The sequence below is a fragment of the Tenrec ecaudatus genome, chromosome 13 (genome assembly GCF_050624435.1).
Source record: "Tenrec ecaudatus isolate mTenEca1 chromosome 13, mTenEca1.hap1, whole genome shotgun sequence".
Classification (NCBI taxonomy): Eukaryota; Metazoa; Chordata; class Mammalia; order Afrosoricida; family Tenrecidae; genus Tenrec; species Tenrec ecaudatus.
In genome coordinates this window covers 2,786,772-2,807,459 of record NC_134542.1, presented here as the reverse complement: position 1 = coordinate 2,807,459, position 20,688 = coordinate 2,786,772, and the positions used below count along the sequence as shown (strand labels likewise).

Below are 20,688 nucleotides of genomic sequence, written 5' to 3'. Positions count from 1 at the left end.
GTGACCCGAGTGAACACTGGCTGGCCCAGGTTCAGAGCAACCACCAAAGCACCCCCTTCTTCCCCCCACCCTGGGCAGAGACTTGTCCAGAGGGCATACAGTGTCCAGGAGTCCCTCCCAACCAGGAACCTCGAGCCTGGCCAGGCCCCAGAGCTCTCCTTCATGGAAATAGATATGGAAGGGCGGGGACGCAGGGGCCTCGGTGGGGGCCCCTGGGGGGGGGGGGGGCGTTTCTGAGCAGGACGACACAGCATGTCTGCGCGGTGAAATAGGGAACTCTGTAGACTAGGAAAAAAACAAAACCTTTATTTACAGCCCGGGGCGAGCCACGCAGTGCCCGGGCACCGCTGCCCTCACTGCCCGATGCGTACTAGCATGACCGTAACGTTGTCCGCAGAGCCCCGCTGCACCGCCTTGCTGGCCAGCCGGTTGCAGGCCGCCTCATAGCGGGCGTCCACGGCTGGCTTCCCTTCTCGGGTCTGGATCTTCTCGTCCTGTGAGATGGGAGGGACATCTGACATGGGCCCCTCGGGGAGGAAGAGGCCTGGACGAGATGTCTGCCCTAGCCAAAGGCCTCCCCACAACCGCCCAGGTGACCGAGGGCCACTGCTGCCCAAGGAACAAGGACACGTCCTCAGGGGACTCTTACCTCCAGGCAGGACATGATGAAGTTCACAGCTTCTTCTGGGGTGAAGACCTTGAAGAGGCCGTCACAGGCCAGCAAAATGAACCTACCACGTGCAAGCACAGAAAGGCTGGAAGCAGCGCCCTTCTCCTTAGTCCCGGGTGTGGGGATTAAGGGGAGAGGAGAGCTTCTCTCAGTCCTGGTGGGGGCCCTGTCTCCTCGTTCTCTCTCCTCAGTCCTGGGCACTCCTCCCTGCCACCACCTCAGTCCCAAGGGGTCTCACTAACCATTCCCATGCCACCTTCCTGAATAAGCTGCCAGGCTGGAGCCGCCTTCTTCAGGAAGGTCAGAGGGAAGAACCGACTACAGTCTCTTCCAAAGCCGCCTCCAATTCAAACTGCCCAGCATGGACACAGGACCCTCACAGGTCCCCATGTCCCTGCATCCTCCCGTGCACCCTGGCCTCCTGCTTTTCCAAGCCCCACCCCACCCTCTGATCTCCACTCCCAGGGCCCGGCACAGGTCCAGCCCCGCTGTCAAAGACACACAGGAGTCAGTCAGGCAGGGAAGCAGGGCTCCGGGTGGGCACAGACAAGTACCCTCTGGCAGGGGACTTACCTGTCATTAAGGGTCAGCTGGCAGCGCCGAATGTCGGGCACAGAGGTGACCCCACAGCGCTTATACTGCCCATCACCGATGGAACGCGACACCTCCAGCACTCCCAGGACACGCCCATCCCTGCAACGGGCAGAAGGCGCTCAGCCTCACCTGGCAGGGTCTGTCCCATGGCAGAGCAGGGTTCGTGGCACCACGAACAGAGATGGGGAAACAGCACGGGGGAAGCAGGGCCAGGCCTCCGGGGACAAATGGCGTCACCATCCGAGACATGGGCACTGGGAGCAATGAGCAGTCCCAACCTCAAGGGGCATGCACCTCACCTTGGGGTGGGGTGTTTGAGCAGCGCCAGACTCCACCCGCCTGTCAGGAGACTGCCCAGAGCCCAGCACTGCCCTCAAGTCCCCCCAGACAGGGTGGTCCTGTGTACCAGGGAAGGCGAGACCCCCACCCCACCCCGACATTGCTCCCAAAGCTGGTAGGCCTATGGAGGCCAGAAGCCCGGATGGAACTCCCCTGCTGGCTCAGGATGTCGGGTCAGCCCAGCCTCCACTGGTCTGTGAGATGTTGCCCACAGGGCCCACCTGGGAGGCGGCTCACTGGAAGAAGCTGACCGCTTCCTGGTGCCCCTGAAGTATGCTGTGCCCTCACCCTGACACGTGTGAGTACTCACACACTCTCACAGTCCCCACTCAGCTCTGGGCGGCCAAGAACCAAGGCACCTTGCTGAAATACTCGGGGTCCCTGGGTTCAGCCTCCAGCCTTCTGAGGCTACTGCAAATGGGTCCTTAAAGGTCACAGGGGTCAGCTGGCAGAGCATCCTGAGCTCACCAGGGTGGGGTACACAGCACAAGACCCTGTGAGGTCACTTGCCCAGTGAGCCCCAGGGCAGGTCTGAGCAGGGACTGAGGCGTGAAAGCCACACCAGCCCCTACAACAGAGGCTGAAGATGACTACTTCCCGTGCCAACCGTGAGGGAAGTTCCCAAACTGCCACCAGACCTAGGGCTCAGGACAAATGTCACACACAGCTCTCAAAGCATGTCCTGCTTCCCACCGTGAAAGAAGGGTAGGGAAACCCAGAGTCCAGTCCAGGCTCATGGACCACAGACACTTCTGTCTCCATAGGGGGTGCCAAGACCAAGTTCCCTGAAAAGGACCCCACAGGGAGAGAGAGAGAAAGGTGGGACTCAAGACATCGCCAGAGAGAGAGAGACTAGGCTTATGGCTCACAGAGGTGTGGGTGGCACCCAAGCCTATGGGCCTGGATGTCAGAACCACCAGCCATTGAAGCCCTGAGGGGCAGCATTTACCCAAGGGGGTAGAAAACGGGCAACACTGGGAGGAAGTGGGGCAAAAGCAGTCCCCAGGGCCCATGGCCTACTCCTGCCAATCCTCGGGAGAATCTCCCCAAAGTGCCGATCATCCACAGTGCCCCGGCCTGGAAGGTTGTCCCGGGGCCGCAGCTGTTCCTGGGCCCACACCACGCTCCTCATGCACAGTGGCCTTACCGGACATTCCCCCCGGCCTTCTGGATCCGCATGCGCTCCTCGTACTGGGTGGGGTTGTGCTCCTTGCTGAGGCTCAGCGCAGCGTGCTTCCGGCTCTCCTCATTGTAGCGGCACAGAATGGCCTGCAAGGGGGGGGGGGGGGGGGCTCAGGTCATGAGACAGGAGAGCCTGCTGTCCAACCACCTGGGGGCCCCAGAGAGAAGCTGGAAGCTCGTAGAGTCACTCGCCACAGCAAGGCGGGCAATGGAGACCCCACAGGGAGACCCACACCTGCTCAGGGCAGGACCCAGTCCCTCCTCTACAGCCGCACTGTGAACCCCACAGAAGCACGTGTTGATGTGCTTGTCACCACCCTGGGGTGGGTTCACTGCATCCCTTTCTCAGGGTGGCGGCTGTCCCAGTCACACCACAGGGCCAGGAGGGAGGGGGTTTCTGACCCCAAAATCTTGTCTCCTTTTTTGATGCCAATTTTCTTCATGAGATTTTTGAAGTCACTTGTTCGAAACACCAGTGAATCAAGACATTTACCAGCGGTCACCCCACTGACAGAAACAACCAAAGCGGCTGTGCACTGGCAGGAGAGGGACTTCCTTCATGACTGTCCAGAGCTGGAGGCTGGCATCACACTAGAGTGGACAGTGCCCCCATGGTGCACAACGCCCCTGGGCTTTCAGCCTGCACCTAGGGTTTGGCTGAGAGTCAGTGCAAGGCCACCTGTCTGCAGCACGCTTCCTGCCCTGGAGTCCAGGAGACACCATGCAGCAGACACTGCAGGCTCATTTCCCACATACTCGCTGACGCCCTCCCGTATGACTGGCGCAACACCGTCTAAAGCACGCAGAAGGGCAACGCATGCAGGAATGGAGAGTGGCTCTGGGAGGGAGGGGCCACCACAGCCCCGCAGGGTCCAGCCCAACTGCCAACCCCCACTGGCCCCGTCACACACCCGACTGTCTCCGAGGTTGGCGATGTAGAGAGTGTTGTCCACAGCCAGGACACACGTGGCAGTGGACCCATCCTTCCAGGCAGGCTTCCTGGGGAGACACAGCGGACAGTCACCCGGGCTGGCCAGCCCTCGCAATGAAGTCCAAGGTGCAGCCCAGGGGTTTATTGACATAGCCACCTCCCCAGACCACCCAGCCCGCCTCCTCGATTCAGCCCGTACAGCTGTCTTCCTCAGGTTTCCCAGGAACCCAAGATAAAACTGTTCCCCTCCTCCTCCTCCCTTGTTCCCGACATGTTCCCAGGACAGGAGCACGGGAGGCAGGGACACCCACAGCCACACTCACTGGCTTGACGCCTGCCTGAGGAACTCCTCGTCTGTGTGCTTAAACGTGTCCAGGAGGCATCGCTTCACGGTCTTCTCGACACTGACAACATCCCCTGTCCCAGGAGGACACGGCTCAGCAGGAGAAGGTGCCCTCTCCCGTGGGCAGTATGTGTGCCACCAGCAACTGTGAGTCTGAGATGCCTCCCCGGAGACAGAGCTGTCTAACAGGTGTCCTCAGCATGAGATTCCCAGACGTTGGGGCGCCGAGCCCACCCCCACCCCCAAGAATATCAGGCCCTTGACGAAAGTACAAGGACCCTCTGACCACCCAGACCTGTGAGCAAGTACTGATAGTCTCTGCGTCTGTCTCACCTTTGGGAAACTTCCTGATCAAATTCTGATGTAAATTCTGTGCTGCAAATTTTGAGGCTCGAATCCCTCCGTGTCCATCAAACACCGCGAAGTAGGACACACGTGCACTGGAAGGACGGACGAGGGGAGAGTGGCCGAGCTGCCCGCACCGCTCCCACTCCCAGCTCACGTGGGTGGAGCAAATGGGGACCGCAGCAACTGCAGAGACCCCAGGAGTGCTCACAGCTTGTGACATGACCCGCGACAGCCGGCCAGGGTCCAGCACTGAGATTCTGCTTGGGGGTCCTCACTAAAGCTGACCTTCCGGAAACCCAGCACCTGGCCCATCCTCCGGGACAATGCCAGGTGGCTCTGAAACCCAACCTCTCCACTAGAACTGAGCACCTAACCTCCTCATCATCTGACACTCCCACATGAGGAAAGAGCCTGGCAAACTGCTTCACGAGATTTCTACAACAGTGCCACCGAGAAATGCCAATGCTGACCCGGAACCCCTCCTGGTGCGGGTCCTGGGTGGTGAATATGGCCTCCACAGCAGCCCCATGGAGTAAGGCCTGGAGATCTGCTTCTGCAGTGGTCAGGGCTAACACAGGAGGAAGAGCGTGTATCGACTGAGCTCAGACCTTGGCTTCATGATGGCCTGGTGTTCCATCCTAGTGGACTAGATCCCCACGGTCCCCAGGAACTGCAATAGGTTGGCCCTCCAGTCTCTCATGCACCCCAGGAGAGGCCCTGTTCTCGACAAGCAATGGGCTATGGCAGTCTGGGTGCACAATACCCCTGGGCCTGCCTGTGCCACCTTCTATTGCTACAAGTTCCCCCAGAAGGCTGCCTGCTCGTTTGTCCCACAGCAGGAAACGTCCGTTCTGCACTGCCCTGGGTGTGGGCCCGCCTTTGGGCTCCCTCCTGGGTCTTGAGCATCTGCGGCAGCCAGTCACCACCCACTCCGTCTGGGCCACAAAGAAGGGAACATCCTGCCAGAAGCCCCTCCAGCCCTGGGCAGCCGTGGTGGGGAGCCATTTCCCACTCAGTGGGCATCTCAGCCTCATCCAGAAAGTTCTCTGGAGTGTGGGTTTTGCAAGATGTCTAGTAGTGTCCCTGGCCTCTGTCCATCGGATGGCAGCAGCAAACACCTGCCAAGCCCACCGCAACCCCCAAAAGGGGGGCTCACTGCTATCAAGCCGGTTCCCAAGAAGGTTCCCAAGGCCGTCACCTTCACGGAGGCAGGAAGCCTCTCCCCCAGCCCCACCCCACGGGAGCCGGGTGAGTCCAGACTGGCCCGGGGACCCTGCGTGCCCGAGTCCTGGGTGCAGTGCTGCATTGTAGTCTGTGAGCTGGAGGGCCAGGACAACCTCACGAGGGAGCCAGGGGTGGGGAGGCCCGTGAGGTACTCACATGAGGGCTGGGGGCCGGCACTCTTCTGTGATGTCATTCAGGATGACGTGGGCGTCTTGCATCTCCTCGCGCTCCCCCTTCCGCTCGGCCACGTAGCCCTTCAGGCCCAGGATCATGGCTGAAGCTGAGACTGAGGCTGAGGAAGAGAACAGCAAAGCACATACAAACCTGTGCCCGGTCCCCTGGGAGCCTGAGGCCGAGTCGGGGCAGAGCCAGACATCCCAGGGGCACCAGCCCTGGGCCCTACCCAGCTGTGGGCCTGTCTAACCGGGAGCTGTCTGCCGGGGATGGTGAGGGGTGGGGGTGGACGCTGAGCAGGGAGCAGATGCCAGTGTTAGTGCACAACTGTCCCCACCCAAGGGGGGCGTACAAACTGAGGGAGCAAATCCACCCTGTCGCCAATTCCTCGCTGGCAGAAACACAGGTCCACTGTTGGCCCCAGGGGCGCCAGGACCCTGTCCTGTCCAGAACTGCTCCCCGGGCAGGGGTCCCGAGGTTGCAGACCTTTACACGGCAGGTTGCCCATCCCCGCCCCTCCGAGCAGACAGCGGTCACCCCGCCCACCTTCCGGGCAGCAGTTGCACTGGCGCACCACCAGGGCACCTCCAGCTTGCAAGACCCCACCTATGGCTCTCAGGCGCACACGCCCTTGGCTTTCTCCTGGGCAGTGGCTGTGGGTGTGAGCCACTGACCTTGTCTTTAGCAGCCCGATGCCTAGCCCACAGCGCCCTGAAATACGCCTGTCCTTTGCTGGAGGCTGCTGAAGAACACGCTGCTTTTACTTTAAGTAATGACGGGAAGGAGCCCAAGGTAGGCGTGAAGCCCTGCATCTGCGTAAGAGCCACGCCTGCAATGCAGGGTGTCCTTCAGGCTCGCATAGGGGGGGGGGCACGGGAACAGGCAAAGCAGACAGAGCTCTCCCCTCCCCCCCCGCTCCCCACACCCCTGCATAGACAGCGGCCCCTCAAGTGCAGGTAGTGAAAGCCTGTGGGCATGGCTCTCTGGCTGGGCCCCTGACGGTACCACCTGACTGCCAATGCCGAGGCCTTCTCTAGCACGGCCCCGCGCCCCACCACCACCACCACGCTCCTGCTCAGAAAGCGATCAGAACCCAAAGGCTGACCGAGAGCTGAGGGGCCAGTGGCAGACAGACCACCAGCCCAGGAGCTCCGCTCCTGAGCACAGGGAGGCCAGATCTTCAGGGAACTGCCAGGGCGCACACGCAGACAGCCCACGAGCTTGACGGACAGACAGGACAGGAGGGCAATGATTAGAAAGCAGGGTGTCCTTCAGCTGGGGGTGCTTTAAAGTAGGGAGTCTGAGACATTTGTTTTCAAACTGTCTGAAAACCTTTACAAACTTTCTTTTCCACAAGCTCTTCCCTGCCGTTCTTCTCTCCCGCGGGGCTCTTCCTCTTGGCAGACTTGCCCTCCTCTTTTGCCAGCAGGGGCAGCGGGGCAGCTGGGGCACCTGGGAAGGGAAGGCAGTCAGTCAGGCAAGACCCCAGTCCAGCGAGCACGGGCACCCAGCAGAAAGAGCGGGTGGCAGCGCCCTCCCCTCCATGGGACCATAACCACAGCAAGAGCCCCGCCAGGATGCTGCCCATACTCTGGGCAGAGATGTGTGGCCTTGTAAGCCCACAGCCTTTCAGACACACACTGATGTGTTCTAGGCAAGATTAAAAAAGAAATGTCCCAAGGGTCAAAAAAGGCTCTAGATGAGCTCAATGGAAGGTCCTGGGGCCTGTGGGTGGGTATGCCAGAGACAAAGAGGGTGCTGGTCCCAGCCCACCTGCTGGCTCTGCACTTGACGGCGGACAGAGCCATGGGGGCAGCCGGAAGGACGAGGCATGCGTTTCAGAACGAGGAGTCTTGTTGCTTACACAGGACCCGTGACTTCACAAGGCAAATTCGTCAACCTTCCATCAGAGGGAAGTACTGTCACCTCTGGAACAGGCCCGTGAGGCCATCTGTCACAGTGCCTGGACATCAAAGTGCCAACGAGCAGCCGCGGCTGATACAGGAATGGCCCTAAGTGGAGTTCGGCATTTGAGCTCAGAGCTGGCTCCGCGACCAGCCAACTCCGGGCCCGCAGAGCCAATGACTATCAGGCCTCGCCAGCAGCCTGGTGTCACACAGCCACTCTGAGCAAGTCCCTGGCATTCTCCAGGTTACCCCCACTTGTGCCCACATCCCCAGTGGGTACGGGGCAGTCCTTGTCTTTTTTGTAAATTTCCCAGAGAGAATCCTGAAGGGGCGCTGCTGACTGGCCACCAGGGAGTAGGGTGCCAATCTATACTGGGATGCATAGGTTGGCCCAGTACGCAGTCAACCCCAGTCACTGCCCTGTGTGCTGGAGAGATGACATCTTCTCAAGCATCCAAAAAATGGTTGGATGGACGAGGCCATGTGCACAGTGGGGCTGAGACACTGCACTTCACTACTGAGCAAAGGCCTCGCTCCTTCACGGAGCATGGTACAGGCCTGGCCTGCCCAGATCAGCGCTCACGATAGCGAAGTGCTCGGTGGTGACTGGAGACACCATCACTTCTTGTGTGCAATGACGGGGAAGAGTGGTGCTGTTTCGCCCACTCCTGCAGTGCCAGCACCACCTGACCAGCGGCTGATGCTCTGCTTGATCACACGGAAGGGCTGGCAACCGGGAGCTGAGGCCACTGGCCAGTACCCCCCACGCCATTCTCCGTCAGGTGCAGGAGCGGGCAGCACTGCATTCAGCCAGCCTGGCTTCAACTCTGTTCCTGTCCTGCTTCCATCCTGCGTGTGGCATGCGCACGCTTCCCTGAAGCAGAGGGACTGTGGGGCGCCCTCTCGTGGAGGAAGTCTCCCACCAGGGGCTACACTGAGTCATTCTAGCGCTGCAAGGGCAGCTCCAGGGAGGAAGGCCCAAAGCCCTGCAGAGCTGCTGGGGGCGCAAACCCGGCACACCGTCTTGTCTGTCAGGGTCCCCAGATCGGCGTCCCTTAGGCTTCACCCAAGATGGAAATCCTTTTTAATGCCAGGCGGCTGGCTTCTCTCAAAGCTACCTTTTCCATGCTGCCACGCGTACCCAGACACTGTTGATACGCCTGGGCCTGTCAGGGTCAAAACGACGGGCTTGGAGATTCAGAGAAACATTAACAACTAGGTTCAGTGTAAATTAGGGGACTCTGTTCTCCAAGAAGGAAAAGGGGGAACCCCCCTCAAGGTGGCAGAGTACCAACGCTCCCTGTCTGCTCCCATCCAAGAGCCTCTGCTTCCCCTTAACATACACAGAGTAAAACAGAGGTGAAAGCTGCGTGCGGTGGAAACCTCTGAGCATTCACCACAAACAGGTAGGTGCACGAAAACAGACCCCGGAGAACAAGGTGCCCGTCGCCTGCCATCCTGCCCCCACAGGCATCCCTGATGACCTGGAAGTCTGTTACTCTCCCCGCACTTACTCACCTGTTTCGCCGCTGCCAGCAGGTGGGAGGTCATCAAAGAGCAAAGGTCCCCCGGGCCCTGAAACACAGCAGAACAGACGGTCACACCCTGAAAGCTGCCGCCGGCACCGGTGTCAGAATCCACCCCACCAGGGCGCACACGTCAGGCCAGTGCGGTCAAGTGGAAACTCGTCAGCCCAGTGGCAGCGGTCAATCCAGCCTATTTCACATTCAAGCCCTAGCGCTACAAAGAAACCATCGAGTCTGCCTGAGAGCTCATTCTACTCTGGTGCAAACGGGCCGAGGAGCCGGCCCGCCCTGCTGCCTCGGCACTCCTCGGGGCTAGCAACTAGTGGATTGTCTGCCTTACCTGGTGCCAGGGGTTCAAAACTTAAGAAGTCCAACACCTAAACCATCTGCGTGTTGAAACAGGGGAGAGGGAGACAGGTTGAGACCACGAGGACCCCAGGAGGAGCAGAGAGGTAGACACACACCTGGGAGAGCCTGCAGACTGTACCTGAGTCAGCACTGCTGGCCGGTGGCAGGGCGTCGAAGAGCAGCGCTCCCTTCTGGACGTCTTCTCCTGAAACACGGAAGCCACTCAGACCACACGCACAGGCAACCTACCGTCTAGGGCCGCTGCACCTGTGCTGAGCAGACACCGTTGGCACTGATGGCCACTGTCCACCAAGAGCAGCGCCCCCACAGGCAAGCGGGGTGACGCAGTGCTCTGTGGAGGGCAGGTCTTTCTTGATGTGATCTGTAAGCAATGTGCCCTGTTCTCAGGGGCAGTGGAGCAGCAGCTCAGCCTCCCACTGGACAACACCCACCCCACTGCCCACTGACACCGGGAATTGCAACACAGGCTCCCCGGGGGGCATGCTCACTACAGCCCTGCTGGCTGCTTGCCTTCTGACATTGGCTAATTGTTTATTCTGAGTCAAGTGATAATTGTATAATTTTATTATCAGAATCAACAAGCATCTTAACACCGACTTCCTTAGAATAGGGCCCTAGCGGAAGTCGTGCGAATCCAGGACAGGAGGATCACGGGCTGGGCGGTCCAATCACACTCGGATCTTCTCCCCCTGCTGTGTGCGCCGGACAATGAGCTGCAGAGTCATCCGTGTGCCTTGTGCCTGGGCACAGAGGCCAGCTCCTCTCCCCAACCCTGAGTGGTCACCACGGGAGGCAGTCTAGGCTCCCGCCAGAGCCCCAGGGAAAAGCCCACACAGTTCAGGGACCTGCTGTCCGAGGGTCCAGGAAAAGACACTTGCACTTTCAGCTGTGGGGGACGTCTGTGGCCCAAGCCCCTTCTTTTCCTCAAAACAGAGTGCTAGAACGAACCAAGGGACCCCTCTCTTCAGCGTTCTCTAGGCTTTAAACAATTCCTATTCGAATAGAAGTGAACTAGCAACTAGAGTCGAGCAGGAGCCCTGGCGATGCAGTAGTTACAGGTTGGGCTGCTAACCACAAGGTCAGCAGTTCAAAACCACCAGCCACTCTGCGGGAGCAAGATGAGGTGTTCTACTCCTGTCAAGACATAACAGTCTTAAACCCACAGGGGCCACTCTACTATGTCCTACAGGGCTGACTGAACTGGAATCGACTCAATGGCATGGTTTTTTAGTCTCAAACCCTGAGGGGGGGGAGGTGGAAGTGGCAGGCTCAGGCTCCTCAGGACAGCGGCAGCGTGGCCTCAATGGCAGGGTGCAGGGAGCTAGTGACTGGACAACAGCCCTAGCTGAGCCAGCAACCTGCCCTACCCAAAAAGCAGGCACCCAACTCCCAGAGGGCCCATCTTCCATCAGTCCTGCCCAACTATCCCTCTCCCCATAGAGCACGCCACCGTCAGTCTCCCTCTCCAGCTGCCTCCCAGATTCTAGCTCACTGTTAAGGAGATGGAGGTGCCTGACCCCAGAACTGGCTGGCCTCCTCCCCCTCCTCCCTCCATGGGTCTCTCCCGCCTGGGGGCAAAGAAGAGCAAAGAAAATCCAAGATGCATAGAAACAATCAGTCCCGTTGCCTAATGGACCACGTGGGTCGTCGGCCTCCACAACTCCGAGACCAGAAGCAATGGATGGGGCCCAGCAACCACCCCCCACAGCTCTGAACAGAATCCCATCAGAAGGCCCCAGAGTGGGGGCAATGTGGAACAGAACCCCCAGTCACTAAAATAAAGACCAAGCTTACTGATTGTAAATCCCCCACCACCACCACCACCCCAAGGTATGACCAGCAGAAGAGTTCAGACTGGATTCTTTAAAACAAACAAAACACCCAACACGCTGGCCCTCAGCCACCCTTCGGGTCAGGACCTAAACTCAGCCCCACGGCAGACATGTTTACAAGGAGAACAACGGGAGGGTGTACACACCTCCGCACTGCCACCCCCTCGAGATCAGAAGGGCAGCAGCTGGGCAAAGCAGTGAGGAAGGACAGATGAATGGGCACGGCCTCAGGGGAGGAGCTGGCTGAGTGATGTGACTGTGGAGACTGCAATCAGACATGAAACTGATGGGTAAGGACTGTGGATTTCCGTTAATGGTGGGGGTCCGCTCAGCAAGCCTTCACCAGGTACAGCCAGATGCCCCAAGACATCTGTCCACATCAACAGTCCACAGTGAGACACTGAAAGGACAAACAGAGCAAGGAGATGTGGGAAACCGGGCCACGTCCCAGAGCCCCAACGAGGCTGGGTGGAACAGCAGAAACATCCCTGCCCCCAAGAGAATCCAACAGGGCAGACCCTACACAACCAGCCACATGCCGGACACCCATCCCCGTGGGAGCTGAGTTCAGAATCAGGTCACCGTCTACACCACTGTCCCCTCTCGGTCCACATGACCGTTCCGGGTTTTGAATGGGTTTCAGTTGGGACACGACTCTAAACTCACAGACAGTGCCAAACCGAGAGCCGTCCTGGGACATCCCACCCACCGCGGCCTTCTCTCCACGCCGGAGAATGCACACAGGGTTTCCAGTTCAATCTAACCAGGTCATTCCATACATTCGCCGGCCAGTCAAGGATGGCTGATGAAATGGCACCCCCGGCAGGCCAGGCCTACACTCTCTACGCACTTGTAACTCATTTCACACAGTCATTCTCTGAGGAAGACAGTGATCATTCGTACTGGCCCATGTGGAAGCTGGGGAGCAGAGCGAGGGAGGCACGGCAGGCAGGTTCCAGTACCTGCACCCTCTCACACAACCACCCCTCCCACTGCCACTGGCCCTACCCAGTTCACCTCACACCCCACCCCAACAGCCCCTACACTCCGTCTTAGCTCCACACTGCCTCCCATGCCCAAGGGGCTCAAATGCAGAAGAGTTCAGACTGGATTCTTTAAAACAAACAAAACACCCAACACGCTGGCCCTCAGTCACCCTTCACCTGGAACTGAACTCGGCCCCCCAGCTCAACTTTCAGTCAAAAAGGTGAACAGTCACACTGGGGAGGGCGGCACCTGCCCGGGCTCAGCAGGCAGAAAGGGGTGGGAGAGGAGGTGGGAATGCCAAGACACTGGGACTGTAGCTCCCATCGCAAAGCAAAACACATCTGAACCGCTGGGCGGAAGAGCAACCGCCTCGTAGGGGCTCACCTGTGTCACGATGGAAAGGTGCTTGTTTTCAACACAGACACCACTGGAGTAGAGTCTTACACTCGATTTTGGATAGATACTGGGCAAAGAGACCTTGACCAACTTTGGAAGAGGCCCCCAAGCGCTCATATAATGACTCTAACCAGAGTAAAACAAGCCAGGAGGGGCTCAATCAAGTGAAATGTGGCCGAGAGGAAGTAGAGAACGAATGAAGGTGGGACACGATAGTGGGGCAGGAGGAAAGTACAAGGAAAGAGAGGAAGGACTAGGGGGCACAGACGACGAGCGAGCTATACGCCAGGCACGCATGCTAGCCACTATGTGAGAGTGTAACGACAGAGACACAGGCCTGTGTCAGTGCGGGTAGACTAGAGGAACAAATGCATAGAAACACGTGTGTTTAAGAGTTTTATAGAATGGATAATTGTACATTAAGAAAGCATCTCGTCTATGTATGGATTGTGATAAGTGTTGTATGAGCCCCTAATAAAATGTTTAAAAAAAAAAAAAAAAAGAAAGCATCTCAACCCAGTCCAGTTCAAGGCCCTAAGTCCAATATTAGTACATGTCTCATACCAATCTATAAAGTCCTCTTCAGACTCACATAACACATGCAATGATGCTGAAGGCAGGACGATCACAGTCCAGTAGGTGGGAAGCCTTTGGATCCAGTGGGGTCTCCACGTGGTGTCTCCGGCTTCAGAGGTCTGGCTGCATCAGGGTAGGTCCATGTGGGTGGCTTCTCCACCTCAGGGAACTAGAGTAGTTCCATTTGTCTTGTCAGCTGCAATGTCTCCCAGGGTGAACAGAGTGTGTCTTCTGCCTCCAAGGAGGAAATTCAGGAGTTCCCAGAATTTTCAGACGGCCATGCCCACACAGAGGCCTCACTGCCTATGATCTGATTGACAGGCTAGACTTCACCCCTACACTCTTAATCCTCAAATTGACAAATGATTACATAACTACCACAAGGCTTATGCGCATCTCTTTACAGGTAAAGTCTTAAGGTCCTCCCTCAACGCATGAACACTCTGTTCTAATGACCTGGCGTTCTGTGATGCTCACCTTCCCGACACGATCACTGATGACAAAAATAAGCAACTGTGAGGAAGAAAGCTGATGCTATTACAAGATAGAGTGTCTGGGGTCTTACAGGCTTGAAGGTAAAAAAGTGGCCATGTAGCTGAGAAGCAACAAAGCCCACATGGAAGAAGCACACCAACCAGTGTGATCATGAGGTGTCAATGGGATCAGGTATCAGGCATCAAAAGACACCAAACAATCATACTGATGCAAATGAGGGGGGGCTGAGTGGAGACCCAAAGCCCCTCTGTAGACAATTAGACATCTCCTGACAGAAAGGTCACAAGGAAGGGATGAACCAGCCAGGGTGTAGTATAGCACTGAGGAAACCCACAACTTTCCTCTAGTTCTTTAATGCCCCCTCCCGCCAACTATCACGACCCCAGTTCTACCTGACAAACCCGGCTAGACCAGAGCAGGTGCTCTCGCTTGACACACGGAGCCCAGGACAGATAACCCTCAGGTCCAATTATGAGAACAACGCCACATGGGCAGACAGGGAGCAAGGAGGAACTGATCGCAATCGATCAATGCACAACACCCACCCTAGAGGGACAAACAGAAACGTGGGTGGAGAGAGACAGTGGACGGAGTAAGATATGAAAATAAAAACAATTTATAAATTATCAAGGGTTCATCAGGGTGGGAGGGAAAAAATGAGGAGCTGATACCAAGGGCTCAAGTAGAAAGAAAATGTTTTGGAAATGATGATGGCAACATATGTACTAATGTGCTTGATACAACTAATGTATGGGTTGTTAAAAGAGCGGTAAGAAGCCCCAATAAGATGATTTATTAAAATAAAAATTAAAGAGTGAAATAGACTCAAGAAGTTTTTCTCATAAATTAATCTCACATAAGGTTTCTGACTTATCAGCCCCATTCTGAAGTAAAGTCTAGTGGAAATTGTAAGGGGTCTTCAAAAGTTTGTGGGAAATAAGCACAATGGAAAGAGGATGGTTTCCACACACACACACACACACACACACACACGCTCTCTCAAGTCTCCTGGTAAACTATGGGGACGTGCTCATGGGCGACCCTTGAGTGGCTCAAATTCAGGTTCCCTAAAGGTCACCATGTGCCACCAAGCAACAAAATGACTTCCAGCCTTTGCCCCCGTTGGTCTTGAGACCTGAGCCATCGTCTCAACTACAGAACAACACAGAGACGTGGTTCCACACCCACAGAAGAAACCAAAAGTCCCACTCGAGCACGAGCACTTGTTTTCCAACCAGACCAGCGGTGCTCAACCTGTGGGTCACGACCCCTTTGAGGGTCGGACGACCCTTTCACAGGGGTCGCCTAAGACCATAGGAAAACGCATATTTCTGATGGTCTTCGGAACCGAGACACCGCTCCTCTATCCGTCTCCAGGCAGGCCCACCCACATACGAGTACCCGGCATGAAGACTGTTAGCCATGAGACACCAAGCTTCCAGACAAAATTTCATTTATTTGTCATTAGAAACAGGTATTTCACAATATATAATAACATTGTTTTTGTGATGAATCACTATGTTTTAATTATGTCCAATTTGTAACAATGAAAATACATCCTGCATATCAGATATTTACATGACAATTTACAACAGTAGCAAAATTATGTTATGAAGTAGCAATGAAAATAATTTTATAGTTGGGGGCCACCACAACATAAGGAACTGTATTAGAGGGTCACAGCGTTAGGAAGGTTGAGAACCACTGAACTAGACTGTCCTCTACACAACCTCCCACACAGAAACTGCTGCAACACCACACAGAAACACCAGGCCCAGAACATGAGTCTGGGTCCCTGGTGTGGAGCATTCAGGCTGCTTCTGGGTCTTCCCAGGCAATACCATACACTCCGAGGAAGCCACCAGAGGCTCCACGGGAGAAGAGGCATGGCCACAGGCTCCATCAGGACCACAGGCCAGGGAGGCTCTGAGCACTTCCCAGGCCACAGGGCAGTGTGCGTGGACTGGATGCTGCCCTGCGTGCCCCTCAGCATCCTGACAGTGCACAGGGGCTTCAAGCGTCCTTGGAAACATCCTGTTATCTTTTCACCACATTTCCCCAGGAATGACTTGAAGCTCCCTCAGATATCCTGACTTCTGTCTCTGAGGGTCAATCTCCCTCGGACCTGGCCTCGTGTCACCTTTCTTTCATGAGCAGAGCCTGTTCCTTATCGGGACACCCAGTCTGACAAATACTGCTCACTCTGTCATTTGCCATGTGGTGTCCTCTGTCTGCAGGAAGCTGTGACCTCCCCCGACGGCCCCATCTCATCCACTTCCATTTTACTCTGGCTTTTTTTCTTGCTCAAACCTAAGTTTCTTTAACCTTTGCTGAAAACTGATGCTGAAAACTCTCAGCATTTTTAAGGATATTCCTGGTTTAGGTAAACAATAACCTTTTCGCTCTCTCTGCCATGAACTTTGAAGCCCCTCTTGAATACTTTTGAAGCTTCACTCACTCAGAATTCAGAGCCCTACCTGAATCAGAAGAGGGGAAACGGTAGCAGAGTCTAAACTGTGAACACCTGGTTTGCAAGCTATGGCCAATAGTGGGCGCCCTAATCTATTTGCAGGGTCCCTGCGTGGATTGAGCCCACCCCCGGAACATCGTCCAGGCATGTGAACAGCCTCTCTGCAGACAGAGGTCACTGCAAAGTCAATTAGGGCAGACGCAGTTAGGTTAACATGGACTCCCCTTTGACCCATCTTAAAGTTGCTTCAGTTTTCATCTTTTCAATTGAGGTGTTTCTGCATTCTGTTCAGTCATGGTCACTAGGGTTTTGCTTGTTTGTCTCCCGGTTGTCTTTGGCATCATTCCTGCCAGCGCAGTCCAGGGCAGGTAGAGCCATAGAATAAAACAGAGAGGGTCATTGGATTGATAGCTGCCCAGGAGCATGGCAGGGGAGGATGGATGGGGTGCTAAGAACGAGTGGGGGAGAAAAATGTCCTGAAATTGTGAGGATGACTGGACAGACTTTCTTAATATGACTGAACAATTAAGTTGTACATGTGAGGTATATGTAAATAAAACTATTTTTAAAAGAGATTCAAAGAGTACTGGGATGAAAACCAATTGTCCTCACCTGCAAATAGCTAATGCACGGCACGCCTTTCTACACTTTTCCTGAGAACAACCGGGGAGGGAGGGGGGACACCCTGATCTGACTGTAAAAACACAACAGAACTGGAAGGAGACAAAAACACTTGAGCTGGCTGGAGCGGGCGCCTCCTGCCTCCGCACACGCCCACCAGGGTCGCACTGAGCCTCCCCTCAAATTGACCGCTCCTGTGAGGAGCTCCACCATGTGCCCTACACCACATCCAGCCATGACTTCACCCTCTGGGGGGACCCGAGGTGGCACCACCCAGTTTTCAGCTTCAGGAAGGGAAGATGCAGCTCCAGAGAGCACCACTGGCTTAGCGGCCCCCTCCGTTTGCTGGGTCCCCACCTCTCCCCCAGGCTGTTGCTGAGTTCTCCAGCTCCAGGATAGGCTACGCACATGTGCACCAGCAAAACCGCACGGCTTCCCCAAGAATGGGGCCTCAGACTCCGTCCTCGGTCAAATGATTTCTTTTCTTTCTCAACCTGTTACATTTCATCTCCTCGGTTTTGGCTCACTGCCGGTTAGGTTAACTTTGGGCTCTGATCCTGCCAGCCGGGATCAAGAAAACACGCCTTCTCTGTTGTAGAGGTGGGTGTAAAAGATACTCAGCCGGGCACGGTTTATGACTGCCTGTGCCCACCAGCATCAAGCACCCCCTTGGCGTCCTGACATTACAGCCAAGGCTGGAAGCTTGAGGCTGCGCCTTCCCTGGGCCCTGCCAGCAGTTAATGCGCTCAGCTGCTAGCCACACGCCTGGAGGGTCAAGGCCTCCCTGAGGGACCTTAGAAGAAAGGTCTGGCAATCTACTGGTGACAAATCCCAACAAACCCTGCACACATCCTGACACAGAGGGTCTGCCACGAGGGTACCCACTTGGTAGCGGCTGCTGTTTGCTGGAACCATCTCAAGGGAATCTTCCCTGAGCTGACCCAAATTAATGCAAAACAACCAAAATAAAAACAGGTGGCTGGCAGGCACATTTCGGAACCCAACATCTATTCCAAACATACCGCCACTGCCACGAGCGGATTCTGACTCAGAGGCCCTCGGGGACACAACTGCCCCACAGGGTTTCCCAAGACCCATCTTCAGGGAGGCCGACAGTCACATCTTTCTCCCTCGTGGTGGCTGGTGGGCTCAAACTGCCCTCCTTTTGGTAAGCAGTCAAACACTGAACCACTGCCACCAGGGCACCTATTCCAAAAATTAAAAACAAACAAAAACAGCGAACTGCCATCGAGTCACTTCTAAGTCACAGGGCAGCGAAGAACTGCCCCGTGGGTTCCGAAGAAGCAACTCTTGATGGGCACAGCCGGCTTCACCCTTCTCCTGAGGGGTCGCCCTTAGCCGCAGGAGTCCACTAGACTAGGGGTTCCTCAATCACCTCTGCATTCCCCAGCAGCAGTCGGTCCCCAAACAGATCACTTGAAGGATCCAAAGCACACCAATTCCCCATGTACCCTGTGTATGTTCTCAACAACCAAAGGTCGATTATGTTACACACACACACTCATGATCGCACCACCACGGGTTCAGAGTCGGCGGGCTGGGGTGAGCCTGGTCCCCCGAGTGTGCTTGTGAACTTGTCCAAGCTTCGGCCCTGGGTTTGGAAAGCCATCCCCAAGCCCCCACTACAGCATCCAGCTGCAAGTCTGGCTCACCCAAACAGGCATCCACCTTGGCTACAGTTGGAAGTGCCATGGTGGTGCCAGGGTTAAAGCAGTATGGTACAGAATGGGAGGCTGGTGGCTCTGTGCCCCAACACGCTCCTGTACACATGCATTCTCCGAAACAACCCAGCTCGACGCTGCCCTTGATGGGCCGGGGCAGCTTGGTTTGGTGGGCGACGATTACACCATTCTGCCATTTGCTCCTTTAGACCTAGAGAGAAAAGTGACTAGTCCGGCCTGCCTCCTGCAAGATTCACACCTATGGGGCAGTTCTACTCAGTTGCACAGGATCGCTGAGTTGCAATAGACTGGAGGGTGCACCACACCATTAATAATCATTCCATCATGTCATCTGAGGGGTGCTGCTAACCAGAAGGTCGGTAGTTCAAGCCCTACCAGGTCAACAAGAACGAGGCAGAGAAGCTGCTCCCCTAAAGATAATACAGCCTCAGAGCTCCAGCAGGGCCACCCCATTCATTCCTGGAGTGGCTATGAGTCGGAAGTGATTTTGTACATATCGACCCTGGAGGGACTGCAAGCACAGGAGTCACACACCAGTGTGTGTGGGGGGGGGTGGGGGGGTGCTTCCCAAAGTTTGGGGGCAAATCTTACTAAGTGCTGAGGGCAAAGTCAACACCCAGAATGCCCATCCGTGGACACATGGATAAGTTAACTTTGGAGTACCCATCCACCCGATGGAATACTAACTCAACTGCCGGCGAGTCGATCCGATCCTGACTCGTAGGGACCCTAGGGAAGCGTCTAACGACCTGGGTGCAGGAAGCGAAAGCCTCGTCTTCCTCCCGCCCGCCCGCCAGCGGGGGGTGGTTTCACCGCTACCGCGCTAGCGGACCAGCACCAACCCGCTCCGCAGGGTTCCACAACGGACTACTACGCATCGCCCAAGAGTGACGCGAAGCTGCCAAGCCCCCACGGCGCCGATGGCCCATGAGACCACGCTGCTGCGTGACGTTAGTCAATCACAAAAGGACACATATTGTCTGCGCCGATGTTACAAAGGAGAAACTCGAGACAAAGGTTTTCGTAGCCGCCACCGAAAGCTAAAGGAATCTCCCAGCACTTCCGGGGCCCCGGGTTCTGGGTGCCTGCGTTCGAGTGACGAGGCTCTCGAGCTGGGCAGCAGCCCCGCCTCGGGCCCCACTCTGACGGAGGGAGACCCCCCTGGGGCCCGGGGACGCCCAATGCTGGCGGGATCTCGTAGGGGCAGCGTCCCGCAGGTCGACGCGGGCTTCGGCTGCAGGGCCGAGGTGCACTCGGCTGGCCGGGAGGAGGGCAGGCCGAGCCCCGGGCTGTCGGAGCGGCTGCCCGGACAGCAGCGCCTCGGCGCGCGCGCGTGACCGCGGCGGCCCGGGAGTCTGCGGCGCGCGCGCGGCCGGGGCAGAGCCTCCCCGCCCGAGCCCCCCGACCGGCCGCCAGCACGCGTCGGCGCTGCACAAAGGGCCGCGCCGGCCTCCCGCCCAGCCCGGGTCCGAGCCCGCGCCCGCGCCCGCGTCCGCGCCGGTCCTTCCGCGCCCTCCCCTTCCTGCGCAGCGAACATGGCGGAGCGGCCCTCCGGGCGGCGCGGGCTCCGGGCGGGCGGCTCGGCGCTGCAGGCCCTCTTGCCTCAGGCCGCCACCCGGCCTCCCTCCCGCGGCTCGCGCTTACCAGCATCCGGGCGAGGCGAGCGCTCGGGCTCCGGCAGGTCCCCGAACAGGTCCATGGCGGCGGCGGCGGCGGCGGCGAAGGCGCAGCCCGCGAGGCGGCCGGGCTCCACACCGGGCAGCGGCGGCGGCGGCGGGCGGAGCTCCAGTGCCGTCAATCACGGGGGGCGGGCCGCTGCGCCGCCAATCGGCGCGCGGCGAGACCGGCCGCCCCAAAGTCCTGCGCGAAGAGCGGGCGGTGCGTCAGGAGGGGCGGGGCATCTATGGCGCATGCGCGTGGGTCTCGTTTGTGCCCAAGCCTTGGTGTCAACCCGCGCTGGCGGAAGTGGCGCGGACCGGCCACCATGTTTCCCCGCAGAGG

The 20,688-nt window shown here is 57.1% G+C and overlaps 1 protein-coding gene across 1 annotated transcript; it reads right to left on the bottom strand.

Moving 5' to 3' along the window:
• Positions 1-286: 286 nt before the first annotated feature.
• Positions 287-20,456, bottom strand: ILKAP (ILK associated serine/threonine phosphatase). Its single transcript, XM_075529420.1, has 12 exons — positions 20,332-20,456; positions 9,726-9,791; positions 9,231-9,287; positions 7,138-7,257; positions 5,788-5,923; positions 4,393-4,499; positions 4,040-4,133; positions 3,697-3,784; positions 2,751-2,872; positions 1,244-1,363; positions 650-731; positions 287-494 (listed from the first exon to the last, which is right to left on the bottom strand). Exons 1-12 carry the CDS (start codon positions 20,384-20,386, stop codon positions 354-356), a joined length of 1,188 nt encoding a protein of 395 aa, XP_075385535.1. The 5' UTR covers positions 20,387-20,456; the 3' UTR covers positions 287-353.
• Positions 20,457-20,688: the final 232 nt, after the last annotated feature.